General features: G+C 41.0%; 2 protein-coding genes across 4 annotated transcripts; both read left to right on the forward strand.

The window, feature by feature from the left end:
- Positions 1-1698: 1698 nt before the first annotated feature.
- On the forward strand, positions 1699-10664 carry LOC103469121 (uncharacterized). The gene is made up of 5 exons (XM_008416632.1): positions 1699-2340; positions 3386-3495; positions 7195-7287; positions 7421-7594; positions 9652-10664. The coding sequence occupies exons 1-5, from the start codon at positions 1884-1886 to the stop codon at positions 9802-9804; spliced, it is 987 nt and encodes a 328-aa protein (XP_008414854.1). The 5' UTR covers positions 1699-1883; the 3' UTR covers positions 9805-10664.
- Positions 10665-11823: 1159 nt separating this feature from the next.
- Positions 11824-16747, forward strand: LOC103469122 (butyrophilin subfamily 3 member A3). 3 transcript variants are annotated; one of them, XM_008416635.2, is made up of 10 exons: positions 11824-11987; positions 13312-13396; positions 13774-13872; positions 14177-14278; positions 14381-14515; positions 14600-14737; positions 14848-14899; positions 14986-15012; positions 15776-15802; positions 15888-16747. In XM_008416635.2, the coding sequence occupies exons 2-10, from the start codon at positions 13337-13339 to the stop codon at positions 16445-16447; spliced, it is 1200 nt and encodes a 399-aa protein (XP_008414857.1). In that variant the 5' UTR covers positions 11824-11987; positions 13312-13336; the 3' UTR covers positions 16448-16747. The 3 variants fall into 3 exon arrangements, with proteins under 3 accessions (XP_008414857.1, XP_017161660.1, XP_017161661.1); XM_017306171.1 differs by lacking the exon at positions 11824-11987 and adding an exon at positions 12431-12552; XM_017306172.1 differs by lacking the exon at positions 11824-11987 and adding an exon at positions 12438-12552 and having other exon boundaries at positions 14384-14515.
- The last annotated feature ends 95 nt before the right edge of the window (positions 16748-16842 follow it).

Raw genomic sequence — 16842 nt, forward strand, 5'->3', positions numbered from 1 at the left:
CTTCTGTTTCTCAAGCGGTTCTTTATTCTCAGAGCTGCATAAATATTGAATGGCTGCGGCCTCGGTGGGGGTCCCGGTCTGGAGGTGCCAGGGAGGAAGGAATGGTTTCAAGTCGCTTAAATGTCTGATTATAAACGGACAAAGTGAGCACTCGCCTGCTGACAAAGGTGTATTTGATGTTACATTTATTTTCCCTCAATGGAATATATACTAGTCAGTCCCAATCGCTGTTTCACTCACGGTTTAGCCGATGTGCTTCCTGGGTAAAAATCAAAAGACAAACGCCCCCCGCCCCAACAGTTTCCAGCAGCGCAGGTGATGCACGTAAGGGTCCCGGTGATTCGTTAGGGGCCCGGTAATTAGCCCCGCCCCCCGGCCCGACGCCTACTTGTTCCGCTAGTGAATGACTGGATTGGGTTTTGTTAGGTTTCTGTGTACTTCTCAGGGGGCTGCTTTTCTCCTGTTTAAACTTAAACTATACACCATGTTCTCTCAGTCTTTCTCCAAAAATATACAGATAAGTAGAGTTGCCAATTTTTAAATGAAACTTGGAGGGAGACAAGTGTGGGGGCAATTAAAAAAAGTTGGGCAAATACATTTAAGACACAATGGCACTGTACATCTGTTCCTGACAATCAATTGTTTGTTGTTGTTAGTTGTTTGTTGTTGTTTTTTACTTGTTTTACTATAATTAAAGTTTTATTCTCATCGCAGAAGGAGTTACAAAAGTATTTCCAGTTAAATTCTAACATTATTATCTAGATATTCATTCTTCAAATTTCACTTGTTTGGTCCACTGAGCCGATGTTCAGTGGACCAAACTTATAAGGGACGAGCCAATGTTTCTTTTTTATAATCAATTCACAAAGCAAAAGTAGAAAGTAAAAAATTAGGAAAATATTTAATTGTTTAAAATATTAAGTGAGACACCGAACCAAAGAGGTACATGAGGCTCTGGAACTGCATGTTGCTGACCCCTGAAAACCGTGATCCTACCTCAATCGGGCTGAAGCTAAAAGTGCAACGTATTAATTTTTAATTCATTTTTAAAGTAAAACTTGATGATCTGAAACAACTACAACAAAAACGAAGACTTTTGCAAAGGGTCAACACTTTTTAAAGCTGCGCTTATAAAGTTGTCCTATCAACAGACTCAACAAAGCTGTGGATATTTTACTAATAAAGTCATACCTGAAGGCTATGGTTTGCTCTGGATTTTATTTTGGGGTGTCAGTGTAAAAGGTTCTTACAATGATTTAGTCCTACAATTCTTTTTCAGTAGCAACTTAGAAAACCGTGCATTTTACCTTTTGTTCAAAATCATTATCATTATTTTATTAAGTAGTGTGATTCAAAGTCAAGGTAATTTTTGCAAGGCACTGTACATACTAAATAATTTGTGATATTTATTCAGTAGAGTGTAAACACACACCACTTCTTCCATAACCTTTAATGTGTTGATCTGTCAGCAGATCAAATGGTTCTCACAGTTAATGGATTCCATGAAAAATATCTAATTATTGCTTTTCCTTTATGGGAGGGTAGATCTCATATTCACTGGCTCTGCAAAAGTTTGCCACAATATAAAATCTTTTCTTCATTCACATTTTTAAAAACACAATACAAACAGTCCGTTTAGATAGAAATCCACTCATGAATACCAATGGTAAATTTTTTCTCTTTTTTTTTTTTTTTTTTTTTTGCTCTTTGTCTTCATAGAAATCCCCTGAGGATGGGACCCCCACCATCTCCAGGGTAACGGGACTCAGCCGCAGGCACGTCGTGTGTTAACCTGCTATAATCTGGATGCCATTAATTAAACCGGCGGAGGAAGCAGCTCAGTAACTCGCTGTGTTTACAAGCCGTTCTCTCTCTGTGATCTCATGTGCACACACAGACGCCAACCGAAACAAACCTCTCCCAAACGACCCCTGCATCATAAGTGTGTTGCATCAGTGCGTGAAGGCAGCCTCGTTTTGCTGCCACGCAGCCTGCTGGACGGCGTCGGTCAGTGCGCTTTTTACGCGCTCTTATGCTGCAGCGTGTTTACCAGGAGGAGAGGAGGAGAGTTTGGGATCCTGACTTCCAGAGCGCATGTGTCCCCCCGCGGAGATGGCAGTCGTGAAGAGGAGCCGCTAAACTGGAGTTCCTCTCTTTCTTTATTTTTCTTTCCCCCCCTGAGGTGTAAGATGAGAGCCTTTGCACTGAAGCTGGCGAGCTCGGGAAGATTTGTGAAAGCAACTTTAATTTTCCAAGCAGAGGAAATGTCCACATTTGCGAGTCCGACCATTCCCTCCTCACAGCTGACCTCGGATCAGCTCACGGTGCTCGTTGCCTCCTGTAAGTAGCTCGTTAATTAAACGCCAATCCTGCTCAATATTAACTTTTCATAACTTCGTCAGACAAGTTCCACGAAGAAGAAAACATCCCGATGTTGCTTTATGTGCAGCATCAAGATCAGTTATGAATTTCAGCTGCTGCCGATGAGGTTATTTTATATAAATCCAACTTGCTATCACACGTTGTGATGAAAATGTGATTTTGTGTCTAATTTTTTTTATAGATAATTGTTGAACAGCTGAACAGAGATACACCAGTCAAAAAATTTTGGGGGGCTGACATCAGTTTTTGGTTTTATTTGAGGCGTAAAAAGACATTGAAACAAAGTGAAACATAAATGTTTTGCATGTTTTTTTTGACAGAGATAGTAATTTTGAATTAAATGAGGGTGTTGCACATTATTCAAAATGTATGATGCATAAATTTGAATAATGTCCTGTTTGATACTCAAACATAACAAATCTCTTTTCAAAAAACACTAGAGGGGGAAATAAATCCAAGAGATTTTTTTTTTCTCTCATTCTTATTCTAATACTTTGCTGGACTTTAAACAACATTTTCCTAAAAGTAATTGCTAAGGTCTGAAAGCAGCATGTGCATTCACAGAAAGTGACTAGTAAATGCAAGAAGTAAACTAGTAAACTGGTAAGGTAAACGTTCCTATTGAGCACTGAAAAAAGGAGCAAATATTTTTCATAAAAAGTAATTAGCAGATTCCATGACACAGGTGAGCCAACAAAAGTACCTGCAGCTTAAAAGGAAAGTCTCAGAAAATACCTTGTAAGCTCCAAAGAGTAACGTTTAAGTTTCAGGAAAGTAATGTTTCTGTTCTGGAGCATTTAATGACACAAAAATTATAAGCAGCTGACCTGTCAATCTCTGATTAGAGAAAATCCAATTAATTGCAGATTGTAAGTTGCACCTCTGTCTAAAGTGAAGGTTTTGAAAATCGATTCGTCCTTATTAAAATGTGAAACATTACACCACAACGTGTCCTCATAAACAAGCAGCAATTACTAATTAACTTTTTTCTCTTTTGAAACAGTTTCCTCTCTGGTGTTCTTTTTCGTCGTCATCGTGCTTCTTTCCATTATTTACCGCAAAGATCCCCAGTGCTGCAAACACGGCTCCTATCAGGACCCACACGCAGATATGGTGAGTTGTTCAAAGAGGGAGCAAAAAACAAAATAACAAAAAAATAAACACACCACGCCGTGAAAAGTTTCCCTTGTGCTGAGCTTTCTTCTGAAGGTGATCTGTACGTTCAGTGCTGCAGGACACGCTCTGACAAGAGAGAGAAGTGTGTGTGCAGCACCGTTAACAAGTGTCAGATTAAGTTTTGCCTGGCTGTGGCGAAAGGACTGAATAAGCTTGATATCATCGTTCTGCAGCAATGGATTCGCCTCAGTGCGAATTAGCTGCCCTCCAGAAATATCTCACAGAGACTCTGTGATTCTAATGGAATTGGACAGAATTAGCTCTCACCGTGCATACTGATGCAACTTCACCACCAATGTAATTAAATCAGAGCAAATCACTTCTTTTTTATTTATTTATTTTTTACTGACACTCTGTGTGAATATTCCAAGCGTTCAATCTTTCACCTAAATTCACAACTGCAAACACCTTAAGAAACTGTGGTTGAAGCCTGGAACAAGTCAGGCAGAGGAAACAATGCGTCTGGTCAGGTGTGCCTTCATGCAAAACACCGTGTGTGACAGAAAGCTATTACAGGACTTTACCTTGAACACACCAATCCTACAGCGAAACGTGTAAGTGGCGGCATTATGCTGTGGGAGCGGATTTTCCTGTTGTATTTCCTGTTGCACACAGTCAGAGCTACAATAAAATGGTTTGGACTGAAGCATAATTATGTGTCAAAATTCCCCAGAGTCTGTGGAAAAACTGAACATTGACATTCACTAAGAGTCTTTATCCAATCTAACTGAGCTGGAGCTACTTTGCAAAAAAATAAAAAAAAACAATAATAATAATTTGGAAAATTTCAATCTCTATATGTACAAAGCTGGCAATGAGAGACCTCAAAAAAGCAGTTGTAATTGCATATTTTTCCAACAACTCATTATGTCAGAGAAGATCATATATTTTTTGGTTTTAGTTGTGAAAATTAACAAGTAACATTTTCATTCATTTTATAACTATTGTTGGTCTATCATGTAAAATACCAAAAAAATAAAACAACACTTGGAATTGAGGTTCTAATTTGGAAAAAACATATGAAAATGTTTGCCGGCAGATAACACGATCGATTATCAGCTCGGCTCACCAGGAGGTTACGTGCGGAAACGTAAACAGTTCAAAGATGGCAACCGTTCTCTCCACTTCCCTTTTCCTGACTTGGTTCTCATCTCCATTAGTCCCAGGGGTGAGGCTTGAGCGCTATCTTTGGACTGCAGGAGCACAGGAAGTTGTTTCCCAGTCATGGTTTGGATTAGATAGATCTGCCGCCTAGTTTAAGGAACCAAGAGAATCTAATTTACAGATCCAAACTGGCCACTCTGGCCGCCAGTTACATCCAAACGCACGCATAAGATGAGATTTTGCATTTAAATGATCATAAATCCTGAAAATGATTAATCTGAGAACACTCTTGTCTGTTGGACTTATACTTTCAAAAAAGTTGAGAACAAACACAAGCCCTCTTTCATTGTTTGTCAGAGGGATATTTCACGTCTTCAACTTCATAGCCACATACCTTTCCCTGCTTCACTTTGCCCCCATGAATAGGAGACAGACCTCACTGTGGGTGTTGGGGACACAACGGAGACAATGGGTCTTCTTTAGTTTGAAGCAGTAGGATAAAAAAAAAAAAAAAACGAGCCGCTGCTGGGATCCTCCCCCCGACTTCAACACCGATTTTACACGGTTGTGCTTTTTCACACTGGCCGAATCAATGGCAGGCGACAAAAGGACAAACCTTCTTTTCTTTTTCCCCTTTCCTGAGGACGTTCTTCTGCTTCTTTAAAGTACAAACGAGGCATCTGCCATCACTTTTTTCCGAGTGCTCTGTTTCTCGCCGAAATGCGGCGAGGGGTCAAGCCAAAAGTCGCCGCTGTGCGTCTTTTTCGAGTGTGAGAAAAGTGATAGTTTGATCTGCCCGATCAGAAAATGATCAATTTAACACTTCAGAACAGCCAAATACCATAAAATGTTGAAGTAAAGGCGAGACCTGTTGCTCCTTGTACTCATGCTTGGCGTCAAATTGACATTGATCATGACATGCAGGGAGATAATGTTCATTGGAGTGTGCTACTGAACAGCTACCTGCCGCAGCTACAAGGACAACACTCAAAAGGCCTCTTGGACCCTCCTGACACAGTCAGTACATCACATTGTTCTCCTCACAAAGGACACTCATTTAGACGCGAGGCAATTAACTTGCTTTTCTGTCAGCCTTTTTTCCTCCCCCCCGCATCCCAGCGCCACATACAGTGAGACGCTGACAGGTCTCGTTGTTTAATGGAGGGGGTGGGAGAAGGAGGAGGTGCGGAAATCGGAGGGTGGTCATGTTGTCGCCTTATTGATCTAATAATTTATGGTGCTACTAAACCGTCCGGGGCCCACAGGGATGAAACAAGGCATGAAAATTGGTCAATTGGGCTGAAGTTAGTGGCTCTCTGGCTATTCGCAGGTGGAGGGAAACAACAACTGGTGGTTTGTGTCGGAATACAGAGCCCCGTAAAAGTACGGGGTTCTGAGAGTTCAAGAATTACCTCTTAAACTCTTGTAACTTTTGTCACATTGCAAACACAAACTTTTGGGGAAATTTAACATACATTAGCAGAGTTTTGCACAGGCAGACTGACATTTTTACTTTTTTTTTTTTTTTGCAGCTGCATGAGGAATCTGTGGTCATCTGTCCACAGATTCTCATTTAGATGTAACTCTGGAATTTGACTAGACCATTGTAACATTAATAGGACTCTTCTAAACCCTTAGACTGAAGCTCTGGTTGTATGTTTTGCAGCCTGTAACAGCTTGTCTTCCATCAATCTTCTCAAAAATTTTAATGAGCCTGCTCAAGAAAAACACTTCCCACAACATGATGCACCCACCACCATGTTTCACAGTGGGCATGTTGTGTCCAGGGTATTAAAAGTTAACATTCTGGCTCTGTCTGACCAGAGCACCGTTATCCACATGTGTGGTGTTTCTGCTCCATTACTTTTAGAAAACTACAAACATGATTCTCACTGCTTTCATTAACTAATAAATTCCTTCTTCCCACTCTTCTACTTTAGCAAGATTTGTTAAATATGAGGCTAAAAACTGCCCTATCGTCAGATTCTCTTACTTGATCCATGTTTCTCTGCGGCTTCTCCAAAAATTTTCTCCAGTGTCTTGACTGCTTAATCGGATAATACTTTATACTTTCCTTATTCTGTATGTCGGGTTATGCACAGGTTATTTCCAAATTAGGCAGATAAAGGCAAGAAAGGCTTATTTGAATAGAACCATTCAGACAAAAGGGAACAAAGATTAAAAGACGAACAAAGCATCAAATAAAAGCAAGAAAATGTGCTGCCTTGTGGCAAAGAGGATGGAAATATTAGCATGACAACATTTAACATCAGGTAACTTCTGGAGGCAATTGGTTCTATCGTATTTACGGGTTAAGAGATTAAAATGCATCCATCCAATTTTTAATTTGTGAAAAATGATAAAAACCACATGGAATATTTCTCATTTACAATTCTGCACTTTGTATTGATCTACCACATTACATTTCTATAATAATAAAAAAACATTAGGATTTGTGACTTAATTTGTATGAATACTTGTTTAAGGCACTGGATCAGCTGCATCTTCTGAAGTCACCTCTGTTTGTTTCAGGATGCTCCCCCTCAGTACTACAGCAGCAGACAGACTCTGGTTGGATCTCCATGTTTGGAGCAGACTCACATCCCTGAGGACAGCGTTACCCAGGTAACCCCGCTTCTGCGCGCGCATTATTTCTACTAAAAACAATCCTTTGCTGAAATCACTTCTTTGGATCATGACAAGGTGCATTTCATTTTAAAGTCATTGTTTTGCCTCAAGTGTCCTCTGTGCCTCTCAGCTGCCGGGTGAGCTATTCTACGTGGGCCTGCCCTCCAGCTACAGTCTGCCCGCCCTGGAGGCCACCCTGCCGAGGCTTCCCTCCTACGAGAGCGTCCGAAAGAAGGACCGCCAGCGGCAGATTCACATGATGATCGCAGACCGTTTCGGCCTCAATGGGCCCATTGTTACTGAGGTAGGGTGAATTACCGTATTTTCCGGACTATAGAGCGCACCATAAGCCTCACCTACAAATTTTTTGATAAAAACTGGAAACATACATATAGACTATAAAGAGCACCGTTCTCGGTTTTCCGTAAGGACTCAGCAGAGGGCAGCGTCCTAATAAATCTGCTGGACGCAGCCCTCTGTCGCCAATCCTGAACCATGGCTTAGTTCACGCCGAGTTTACGTGCAGCTGCTCTATTTCCCTCCTGCACAGCCAGATCGACAGCCCTCAACTTAAAAGCTGCATCATATGAGTTTTAAAACATTTCTCCGTTGTGCCTGCTGCTAGCATGTGGTTGTATTAAATGAAAATTAGCACTTTCTCGTTTGATTTCAAATTTTGATTCACTTCCTGCTAAAGCGCCCCCTGGTGGTTGAAGAAAAATTCACAGAAAAGCCGCACATGGGCTGTAAACCTCATCGTTCAAAGCGTGGGGAAAAAAGTAGCGGCATATAATCCGAAAAATATGGTAATTCAAGACCTCGCTGCAGCATCCGATACAGTTACATATCCCGTGACGATGAAGCCCTTCAGAGACTGCTGTCAAGCTTTTATTTAAATGGGATCTTGAGACAGTTGTCACTTCAGTCGTGCAAGGTCTGCTCAATGTGTGGTTTAGCACTAAATAAAGATAAATTAAGGTACGTTTTCATCTGTCGCTGTTTCACTGACAGACAGTTCTGCTGCAAGAGATTAGACAGCAGTCGCATCGGGGTAATCAGGAAGCACGATCAGCGCCACTGCATTGTGTTACCGCTTTTAACATTTTACCTTGTTGATCTATGGCTAAGCTTTGGGTTCGCACAACGCTCCAGCAAACAAGGTAATGAGAAAAAGGCACATCGAACATAATTAGAGGCCGCATCCATGAGTGCAAACAGTGGCCAAGAAAGCAGCTTTGTGCTCCTGTCGTCTGCCCTCCTTTTTCTTAATCAGACATGACACACACACACACACACCACACACACATGAAAGCGGGCTTGCACCCGCTGCTTTTTGCCCATCACAGCAGTGGTCAATAAGGAAGCAAATATCCCTCCCGCCTCCTCCCCTTTCTGGGCTGAACGTGAGCGAGAGCTCAGATAGTGATGCCCGCTCGTTGTCCCCCATGTGTCCTGCAGCCTGAGGCAGGACGGCATGGAAACATTTGCAGTCTGGCGCTTGTGTGTGGTGTGAGACAGAGTGCAGGGTGCGGGGTTGTTCGTGTTGCCTGAGGGTCCCAGAGCAATTAAAAGATAAGAGAACTCAGTAAGGCAGCGTGGATCTGCTCGATTTTATCAGGCAGATAATGAAGGGAAAAAAACACGTTCCAGCCAGCTGGAGTGGGACCGGATTAATTGGTAATGTAAATACAAACATGTTCCTTCTATTCTTTAAAAATAGGCTTCAAGCCCTGCAGGCCACAGGATGTTCTCTAACTCTCCCCCCCCCACACACACACACACACAAACATGCAATGCAGGAATTTAATCAGGAAACGTGATTGAGTCCAGCAGCTGTATTTGGTCCGTCCTTTTCATGTCTATGAATATAACTTTATAGGCACAAAGCAATGATGATGATACAGAAAGCAAAGTTATGTGGACACAATTTAACCCTAAGCCAACTCCAAAAATCTAAACTTTTACCAGAAATATGTATCCCTTAGATAGCATGATCTCAGATGACTCTTGCGTTTCAGTGTTTTGTATAACACACAAATGCTGTGGATGGAAGTAGTTAAAAATCCCACTATTCTACTGACACGGTTTTTTTTTTCCATTAATTGTACTTGAATCTAGATTAATTTGGTTCTGTCTGCAACAGTCTACTCAATTGAAATTTCTTAAAAACAAATTTGCATTTCTGTCGAATCAAATCTCAAGGCAAACACGTGTTTATAAATTTGTCTGTTTAAGCCACTGTTGAAACAAATCCCCAATATTTTCTGTGAAAAGTAACCAAAATCTATCACTTATTACCAAAAAAATTGTCATTTGGAGAAACAAGACTAAGACCCCCTCTGACATTTGTGATCCATACAGTCTCCTCCATCGTACGAAGAGAGCATCCGCCAGTCTGTGGAGCTGCCGTGCGACATCCTGCCATCTGACCAGGATGTTCCCCTTCCTCAGAGAGCGTACATGAGCGAGAGCCCAGGTTACACCACAGACAGCACCGTTCTACCTCCTGTATGATGCCGAACAAGCCCTCAAGCTGGAGAAAGGCTGCGAAGGGAAGCTGTACCTCAGTTTCTGAAAGAGTTCAACAGAACTTGCTGATCCAGATACCTCAAACTGAGCTGGACACCCAACCCAAAGAGGAGCTGCATCCCATCTAATCAGAGGCACATATGAATACTTCAAACAACTGAGCATTCAAAAACCAAGGTGGCTGGGACATCTTAACAAAGGAAACTGACCAGAACAAACGAAAACATTAATGACAGTGCTGTGGGTGCGGTTCTGCTCGTAATTATTATTATTATTATTTTTTTTTACCATAAAGCATAAAGTGAAAACACATTGTATGTTTTTTTTATTTAGATGTGCAGTAAAGCAGATATTTGTTTGTGTAGCCAACCACCAAAGAGGGAAACAAAAGGTGCCAAACATACAGTTATTTTCACTTTTAAGAAAGTTGAGCTAAATGCTCACAAAACACCATGTTCTCTATAAAAGAGGGAGGAACAACTCAAACCCGGAGAACAAATGAACAACAAGGAGCAAATTTTGCAAAACTCAATAAAACAACTTAAAGTAACAGTCTGGGAATCGTCCTCCACAAGTAAATAAATGCAAAATACGATACGAGCAAATTTCCCACTGTGCAACAATATCTGTTTTTATTGTGTTCATTTACCTCAGTGCGCGTTCTTGGCTCGATTTAATCTTGAACTCGTCTTGTACCGTATTTATTGAAGAACAATAATTTCTCTCGTGTTTCTTCTTTGTGGAAACGCAAGAAATAAGCAGTTTTACTATTTTGTTGATGGGCTGTCATAATTTAAGTTTCTTATGATTAACAGAGAATAAAGAAAACCCATGTGCACAACAAAGCCGCTGTGTAAAGAGATTTGTCTGTACACGTGTGAGACTTTAAAAGGAGAACGTTTTAAACATAAACTGAACGGAGGTTCTCTGAGGAAAAAAACCCAGCATAAATCATTTTACAAAATAATTGCTTTGTGTTTTGTTGTTCAACATTAATAGTTGACATTTGACTTCAATTGTAATGAAAATTCAATTATATTCCCCAAAACACTTTGATAGGAACTCTACTTTTATTATTTAATAGTGAACTTTTACACATTGTGCCATGTTGCATCAACAAATTTTTTTTTGTTACTATTTTATTGGGATTTTACGTGATCAGCAGAAAGTAGAGCTTTATTATGAAATTGTAGGAAAATTACATATATGGTTCTGAAAAATCCTTGCAGATAAAAATCTGATAAGTGTGGCACGCACTTCTTTCAGCCCCATTTATACTTTTTCCTCTAAATAAAGCAAAGGTGCAACGGATTATAGCTCAACTAAAAGAAGAAAAAGAAAACAGCACATGTGAGTTTATTTTAATATCCAGTTGCATGGAATAAAGAAGAGTTGATGCAAATTTCAGATCTGCAAAGCCGGTAGCAGACTTTCAGCTTTAATTGGACTGAAAGGTGGTTCAACAAAGTATTTGCTGACAGTTCAGATCACACAAAAATACACACAAAAATTTTCAGATTTTCATTTGTAGGAAAAAAGCATGTATCGTTGTCTGTCTACTATACAGTCTGTCACATAAAACCCCAATAAAACACATTGATGTTTGTAGTTAAAACTGCAAAAACCAGAAAGAGGATATGGATATTTTTGTAACGCCATGTGTGATATCTTATAATTGTTCAATGTGTAGTTAAACCTAATTAAATTGACAACACTTGCACAACAAACTAAGTTGTTTATAAAAATGCTTAAAATAGTAATAACAGACACTAATTTGTTTTCTGTTATGATGTTTTCAACTCAACACCAACTGAAATAGCCACAAAAATTAAATAAATAAACATTATTGACTCGCTCCCAGGGTTTTAAATAACTAGTAATGTATGGATTAAAAGTTGTTTTATCCAGCTCCTTACGCTGAGTGGACAACAGTATTATTATTTCTCCAGCGTGACTCAGCGCTGTGCCAATTGGACAGCCGCTTGCGTCACTCACGGAGAAAACCGAACTTCCCCGAGCCGCGGACTGCCAGTTTGGTACGTAAACAAGGTCAGACTCTGCAGCACACAGACTAGACTTCTTCCCGAGCCGAACCCTCCTGCTTTTTTTTTTATTTTTCAAAACTAAGAAGAGACCCAACAAAAATCTCCAGAAATCTCAATTTTAAGGTAAGCTGCGCTCCAGCGAAGCGTAAAAACCAGGTAGGTTTATCTGCATGACGCACTGCAGGGGTGAAAGTGTGTGAAGCTGCCTGAAAGGAAAACATGCGCTTAATGGGACTCTATGATGATGGTGGGAAAACGAAATAAGTTTGCAATGTGTATGAAGAGAGTTGCTGACGCTTCGGTGCAGATCTGCTGCAAAGTCGCTCTGCGGTTCTGTATTTACTTCTGGCGCAGTCATCAGCTGACCTCAAACTGGGTCGGGGCTGAAACTGCGTGGTCATGCTCTCCTACAGTATGAATAAGATCACCGGACGTGCTGCGTGCATTTAAATCAAAATCCGGTATGTTTCTTATCCCGCGTGAACCGTCACTTGTTCTAAAATGAAATGTTTAATTTAAAAAAAAACAAAAGCGTCATTCAACCGTAACTTAGACAGTCTTCTTTATTTTCAGGTTTTGTTGCTGCATCTTAATAATTGAGCATGAAGCTGGACTATGGGAGCTGCAGTGATGGCTTTCTGATGCACAATCTGACTGCTTTGTTTTGCTCTGCAGATTGTAGGAGAATGTGAGTGTGGCATAAACAGAGAAGGTGTAAGGATTTCAGACAGAGAGAGGACCTTAACGAGGACACAACCAGGGCAGGCCCGACATATAAGCGAACTTTGCACTGCTTTGGGGTTCTGAAAGAGAACAGATTGACACATTCAGCAATTATACACATCGTTAGAAAAACGTGAATAGTTTGAAAGTTATAGTAAACAGAGGGAAACTGGTAAAAAAAAAAATTTTTTTTGAGTTTTTTGGTTCCACTCTGGTTGATAATTGCTTCTGGCTTAATAACTTATTTTTCCGAACTAATTGCACTTCCTTGAGTTTGTTTACGTTGCAGAGGTGCTCTGAGACATTGCTGTTGTGATCACGCTGTGTAGAAAGGTGAAGCTTCCATCACGTGTCATGAGCTCCATGCTGATGTTTTTGCTGTAAACATTAGCTAACCTCTTGCATAAAGTCCACCTCCTTCAAAGAAGCATTCCTGTTTTGATCTTTCCGTGAAGAATTAATCTGTTATGAGGAGAAACGCAATAAAAGAAAAAAAGTATTTCAGGGTTAGGGTTTCACTTCAGATGTGATGGGTAAACTGGCTTCAGACTGTTTACCATTCAGATTTTTAACATTCCCTTAAAAACTGGTTATCCTTCATGTCAGGGTAACAGCACAGGCTGGAAAAACAATAAATAAAAGAGGTCGTGTTTGTTTTTATTACACCTACCCGTGATGCTTTCGGGAAGCAGTATTTACCTGAATCTGTCATTGGTCATTGCAGGACACGGGCACAGACAGCAGCCAAGATGATGCAGTGTTTTCACTTCATGGTCGAGCCGGCCAAAAACCTGACAGCCAAGATTAAGGTCAGCGTTGTTTTCTTCAACATGTACAATGTTCAAACTTTTTTTTTTTTTTTTTAAGGTCACATTGTTACTTAAGTAGATAATTAATTTGAAAACATTGCTATCATGGCCATCTAGAATGCGCACCTTGCTTTTATTTTGCAGAAAAGAGCCAGTTGGATGTCTCTGCTAACACCATTAGAGCCTTGATGTGCATTTTGATCAGGCAGTGCAACTGCCTCCTCTCCAGATTGACATTATTACTTTCTAAAGCACTTCTGGACGAGCACTGGCATCCTCGGTGTGGGTCTTGAAGCCTCACTCTCATTCCAATGAGTATCTAACAAAAACCCCTTTGTTTGTGCTTTTTTCTTTTCTTTTTTTTTTTTCCCTGACAGGAGTCGAACAAGAGAGCAAAGAGAGAGAAGAAGGAGCCTCTGGATGAGGATCAGCTGTTTGTGGTGGAGCTGGCTAAAGACCTGAGCCGGGTCTGCCAGGTACAGCTTCAACATGAAAGAAGCATATTTGCAAGAGCAATCTAGAGTATTTTTTTCCCCCTCAACTTCTCAGAACATTTTTATCTATCTAAGCTGGGTTTTTTTTTATCTGTGTTTTCTTTTGTTTTTTAATTTCTTATTCTGTAACATCACATGGCACTACACAGCTAATTGATTCGTAGTCCAACAAGAAAGCCGGCGTACAAAATAATTGAGTTTTTCCGAATAAGGCCAACGGACAGCAGAATTATCTGCTGTCTTTCACTCTTGTTTTTTTTTTTCTTTTTTTTGTTCATCCCTGCAGAGGTCAGAAGTCCTGGAGCACATCTGTAACCAAGATGACACTTGGTCGTCTCCTCTCTGCCGACTCTTCATCCTGCAGTCGGCATCCATGCTGGAGAACAAGGTGCAAAGTCAAGATACAAAAAAACCCTCAAACAACAACAACATATCACTTAGTTAAAAAAATGACAGCGGTATGAAAGCTAAGGTGAATTTCTGTATGCAGAAGACTCTGATGCAAACTGATGGCTGGCCAGAGATGGACGAGGGCAAGCAGCCTGATCTGATTAACGGACAAGACCTGGAGCAGGCCAAAGCTGTCATCCTTAACTGGATCAAAGACCTGAGGGCCCAGCCTGAGGTGGGAAGCTTAAGTATGCGACTAAACCGTTCCTGTTGTACCGGACCTTCAAAATAAAAGCTGTTCTTTCTAATAAATGCGCAGCAAAGCGTGTGGCCCGGAGAACCAGTCGCCAAGATCCTGGAGGACCTCCAGTCAGCCTGGCGCTGGGGTCGTGCGCCCAATCTCCTGACCGCTATGGAGTTGGTTCTGTGGACCTTAGCGTCTCAACGACCTGACAAGGTAGCAGCTTGTGTTGTGAATCACAGAGTATACTGAACATTTTCTTAACCAAAAATTCAACAACACCCCACCCCCTTTTTTTTTTTTTTTTTTTTTTTTTTTTTTTGCAGAACACCATCCCACAGCAGTGGCTTTTGTGGAAGCAGAGAACTCACAAGATTGGTTCGTAAATCACTCCAGCATTCATTCTGATGCGGTTTAATAAAACGAAATGTTCGTTTTCATCGGTTTCATCGTTTCCCTTCCAGGTGCCATATCCTACATTCCCCAGCCAGGTAAATGAGACCAAGAATATCAAAGTACACACTTTGACATTTGTCTGGCAAATCGCCTCTATGCATAAATCGAAACAGGTTAAATTTATAGATTTGATTTGATAAGTTACAGATTACTTAATAGAAACAATTTCCAAGGAACGCAGGAGTTATATTGCTATTATAGTACAAGTAAGATGAAAATATTGTTTTGCTCCAAAAAATCTGTAAAAAACATACATGATTTACACCAGAAACGTTGCTTACATGTAGAAATATCTGTGAAATATTGCTATTTACAGCATCTAGCACTCTTATTGGCACTCTAAGATAGACATTTAATACAGATTCAACTTTATTGCATGAGCCTGATCCAACAGTAACATAAATAAACATTAATTTGTGCTCATTTATTCAGAGGAGGAAAAACAACCCATGTCAGAAGTGCCCTGGCTGTGTACTGAAGTTTAAAACCGGTTAATTAGGCAGCAAAATAGAAATGAGAGTTTTTCCTATGTGAGAATATTTTTTTTAATACTCCCAAGTCTTTATACCACAACAAAAGAACAGACGACCATGATCTCAAGAGATCTATTTAGCTTGTTTAGAAGAGCTCTCTCGCCCCTTAAGGACCCTGGTACACTGGTCTTTTGTGTTTTTGAATCAGCTAATTAGATGAATTTTAGTGTTTTCCAGAAATGTTCCTCGCATGTATCAGTTGCAAATAAAAGTTCTGTTCATGCTGAGACAAATCTTTTTTTTTTTATTGTTATTGTTCTTGTAGTGTGGGACTGGATTGGAGATGCTGCAGGTACTTGAACACGTTTCCTGGAAATATTTTAGTCAGTTTTCTGAGTCGTCTTTGATATTCAAACCGTCTTCCTTCCCGCCCAAAGTGGAGGTGACTCTGGATCTGAACACGGCCAACCCAGACCTGCTCATCTCTGCCGACGAGAAGAGGATGCGCTGCGGCTTTGAGCGGAAGGATATTCCCAACTACCACCAGCGCTTCGACGGGTGGTGGTGCGCCGTAGGCCTGCGCGGCCTGGGCTCCGGCCGCCACTACTGGGAGGCGGAGGTCGGTGAGCGCGACTGGCGGCTGGGCGTGGCCAAAGAGTCGGCGCTGAGGAAGGGCTTCAAGTCGCTGAACACTGACACCGGGTACATGACCCTGCGGCTCGAGAGGGGCACCGAGTTTAAAGCCCTGACGGTCCCCTTCACCGCCTTGCCACCGGGCCTGATCCCCCGTAAGGTGGGCGTCTACCTCGACTACGACAACGGCCAGCTGTCCTTCTACGACGTGGACAAACACTTGCACATCTACACCTACAACGAGACCTTCACCGAGAGGCTGTTCCCGTTGTTTGGTACAGTGGAGATTGTTAGGGATCTGGTGATCCGGTCTCCAGCACCTAAGACCCACTGTCTCTGCCCCACATCCTGCCTGTGGGCCTAGGTATCTCCACCACCACCCACCAGTCAGGTTTTCCTGTATGAGCCAGTAAAGTTAGAGTATAAGAACCCAGAATAGTGGCGCAATCCTGATATAAATGACCACTCTGTATGCTGCTCCTGCTTTAATGTGACTTCTGCTGCTATTTTCTCAACATAGAGTTAGAGCACCACCCTCTGGTCTTTTGTGTTTTCAGACATTTGAGCAGAAACGCCAATGTAAAAAAAAAAACTTCTGTATTGTGCAATACTAATATGATAACAACAAAGCACTTCTGTGAATAAAGAATAAACCAAATTCAGATTTAATTGCACTGTTTATTTCTCTTTTAAGACCTAAAAAAAAGATCTTTAAATTATTGAATTTATTTATTTTAGCTTCTGTTGGTTACTGTTTCA

This window comes from Poecilia reticulata, linkage group LG8 (genome assembly GCF_000633615.1).
Source record: "Poecilia reticulata strain Guanapo linkage group LG8, Guppy_female_1.0+MT, whole genome shotgun sequence".
Lineage (NCBI taxonomy): Eukaryota > Metazoa > Chordata > Actinopteri > Cyprinodontiformes > Poeciliidae > Poecilia > Poecilia reticulata.

Coding starts and splice junctions, on each gene's coding strand:
- LOC103469121 (XM_008416632.1), top strand. CDS start 1,884: ATGTGCACACACAGACGCCAACCGAAACAAACCTCTCCCAAACGACCC. Junction 7,288..7,420: donor CTGAGGACAGCGTTACCCAG/GTAACCCCGCTT, acceptor TGTGCCTCTCAG/CTGCCGGGTGAGCTATTCTA. Junction 7,595..9,651: donor ATGGGCCCATTGTTACTGAG/GTAGGGTGAATT, acceptor TGATCCATACAG/TCTCCTCCATCGTACGAAGA.
- LOC103469122 (XM_017306171.1), top strand. CDS start 12,467: ATGAAGCTGGACTATGGGAGCTGCAGTGATGGCTTTCTGATGCACAAT. Junction 12,553..13,311: donor TCTGCAGATTGTAGGAGAAT/GTGAGTGTGGCA, acceptor TGGTCATTGCAG/GACACGGGCACAGACAGCAG. Junction 14,738..14,847: donor CGTCTCAACGACCTGACAAG/GTAGCAGCTTGT, acceptor TTTTTTTTGCAG/AACACCATCCCACAGCAGTG.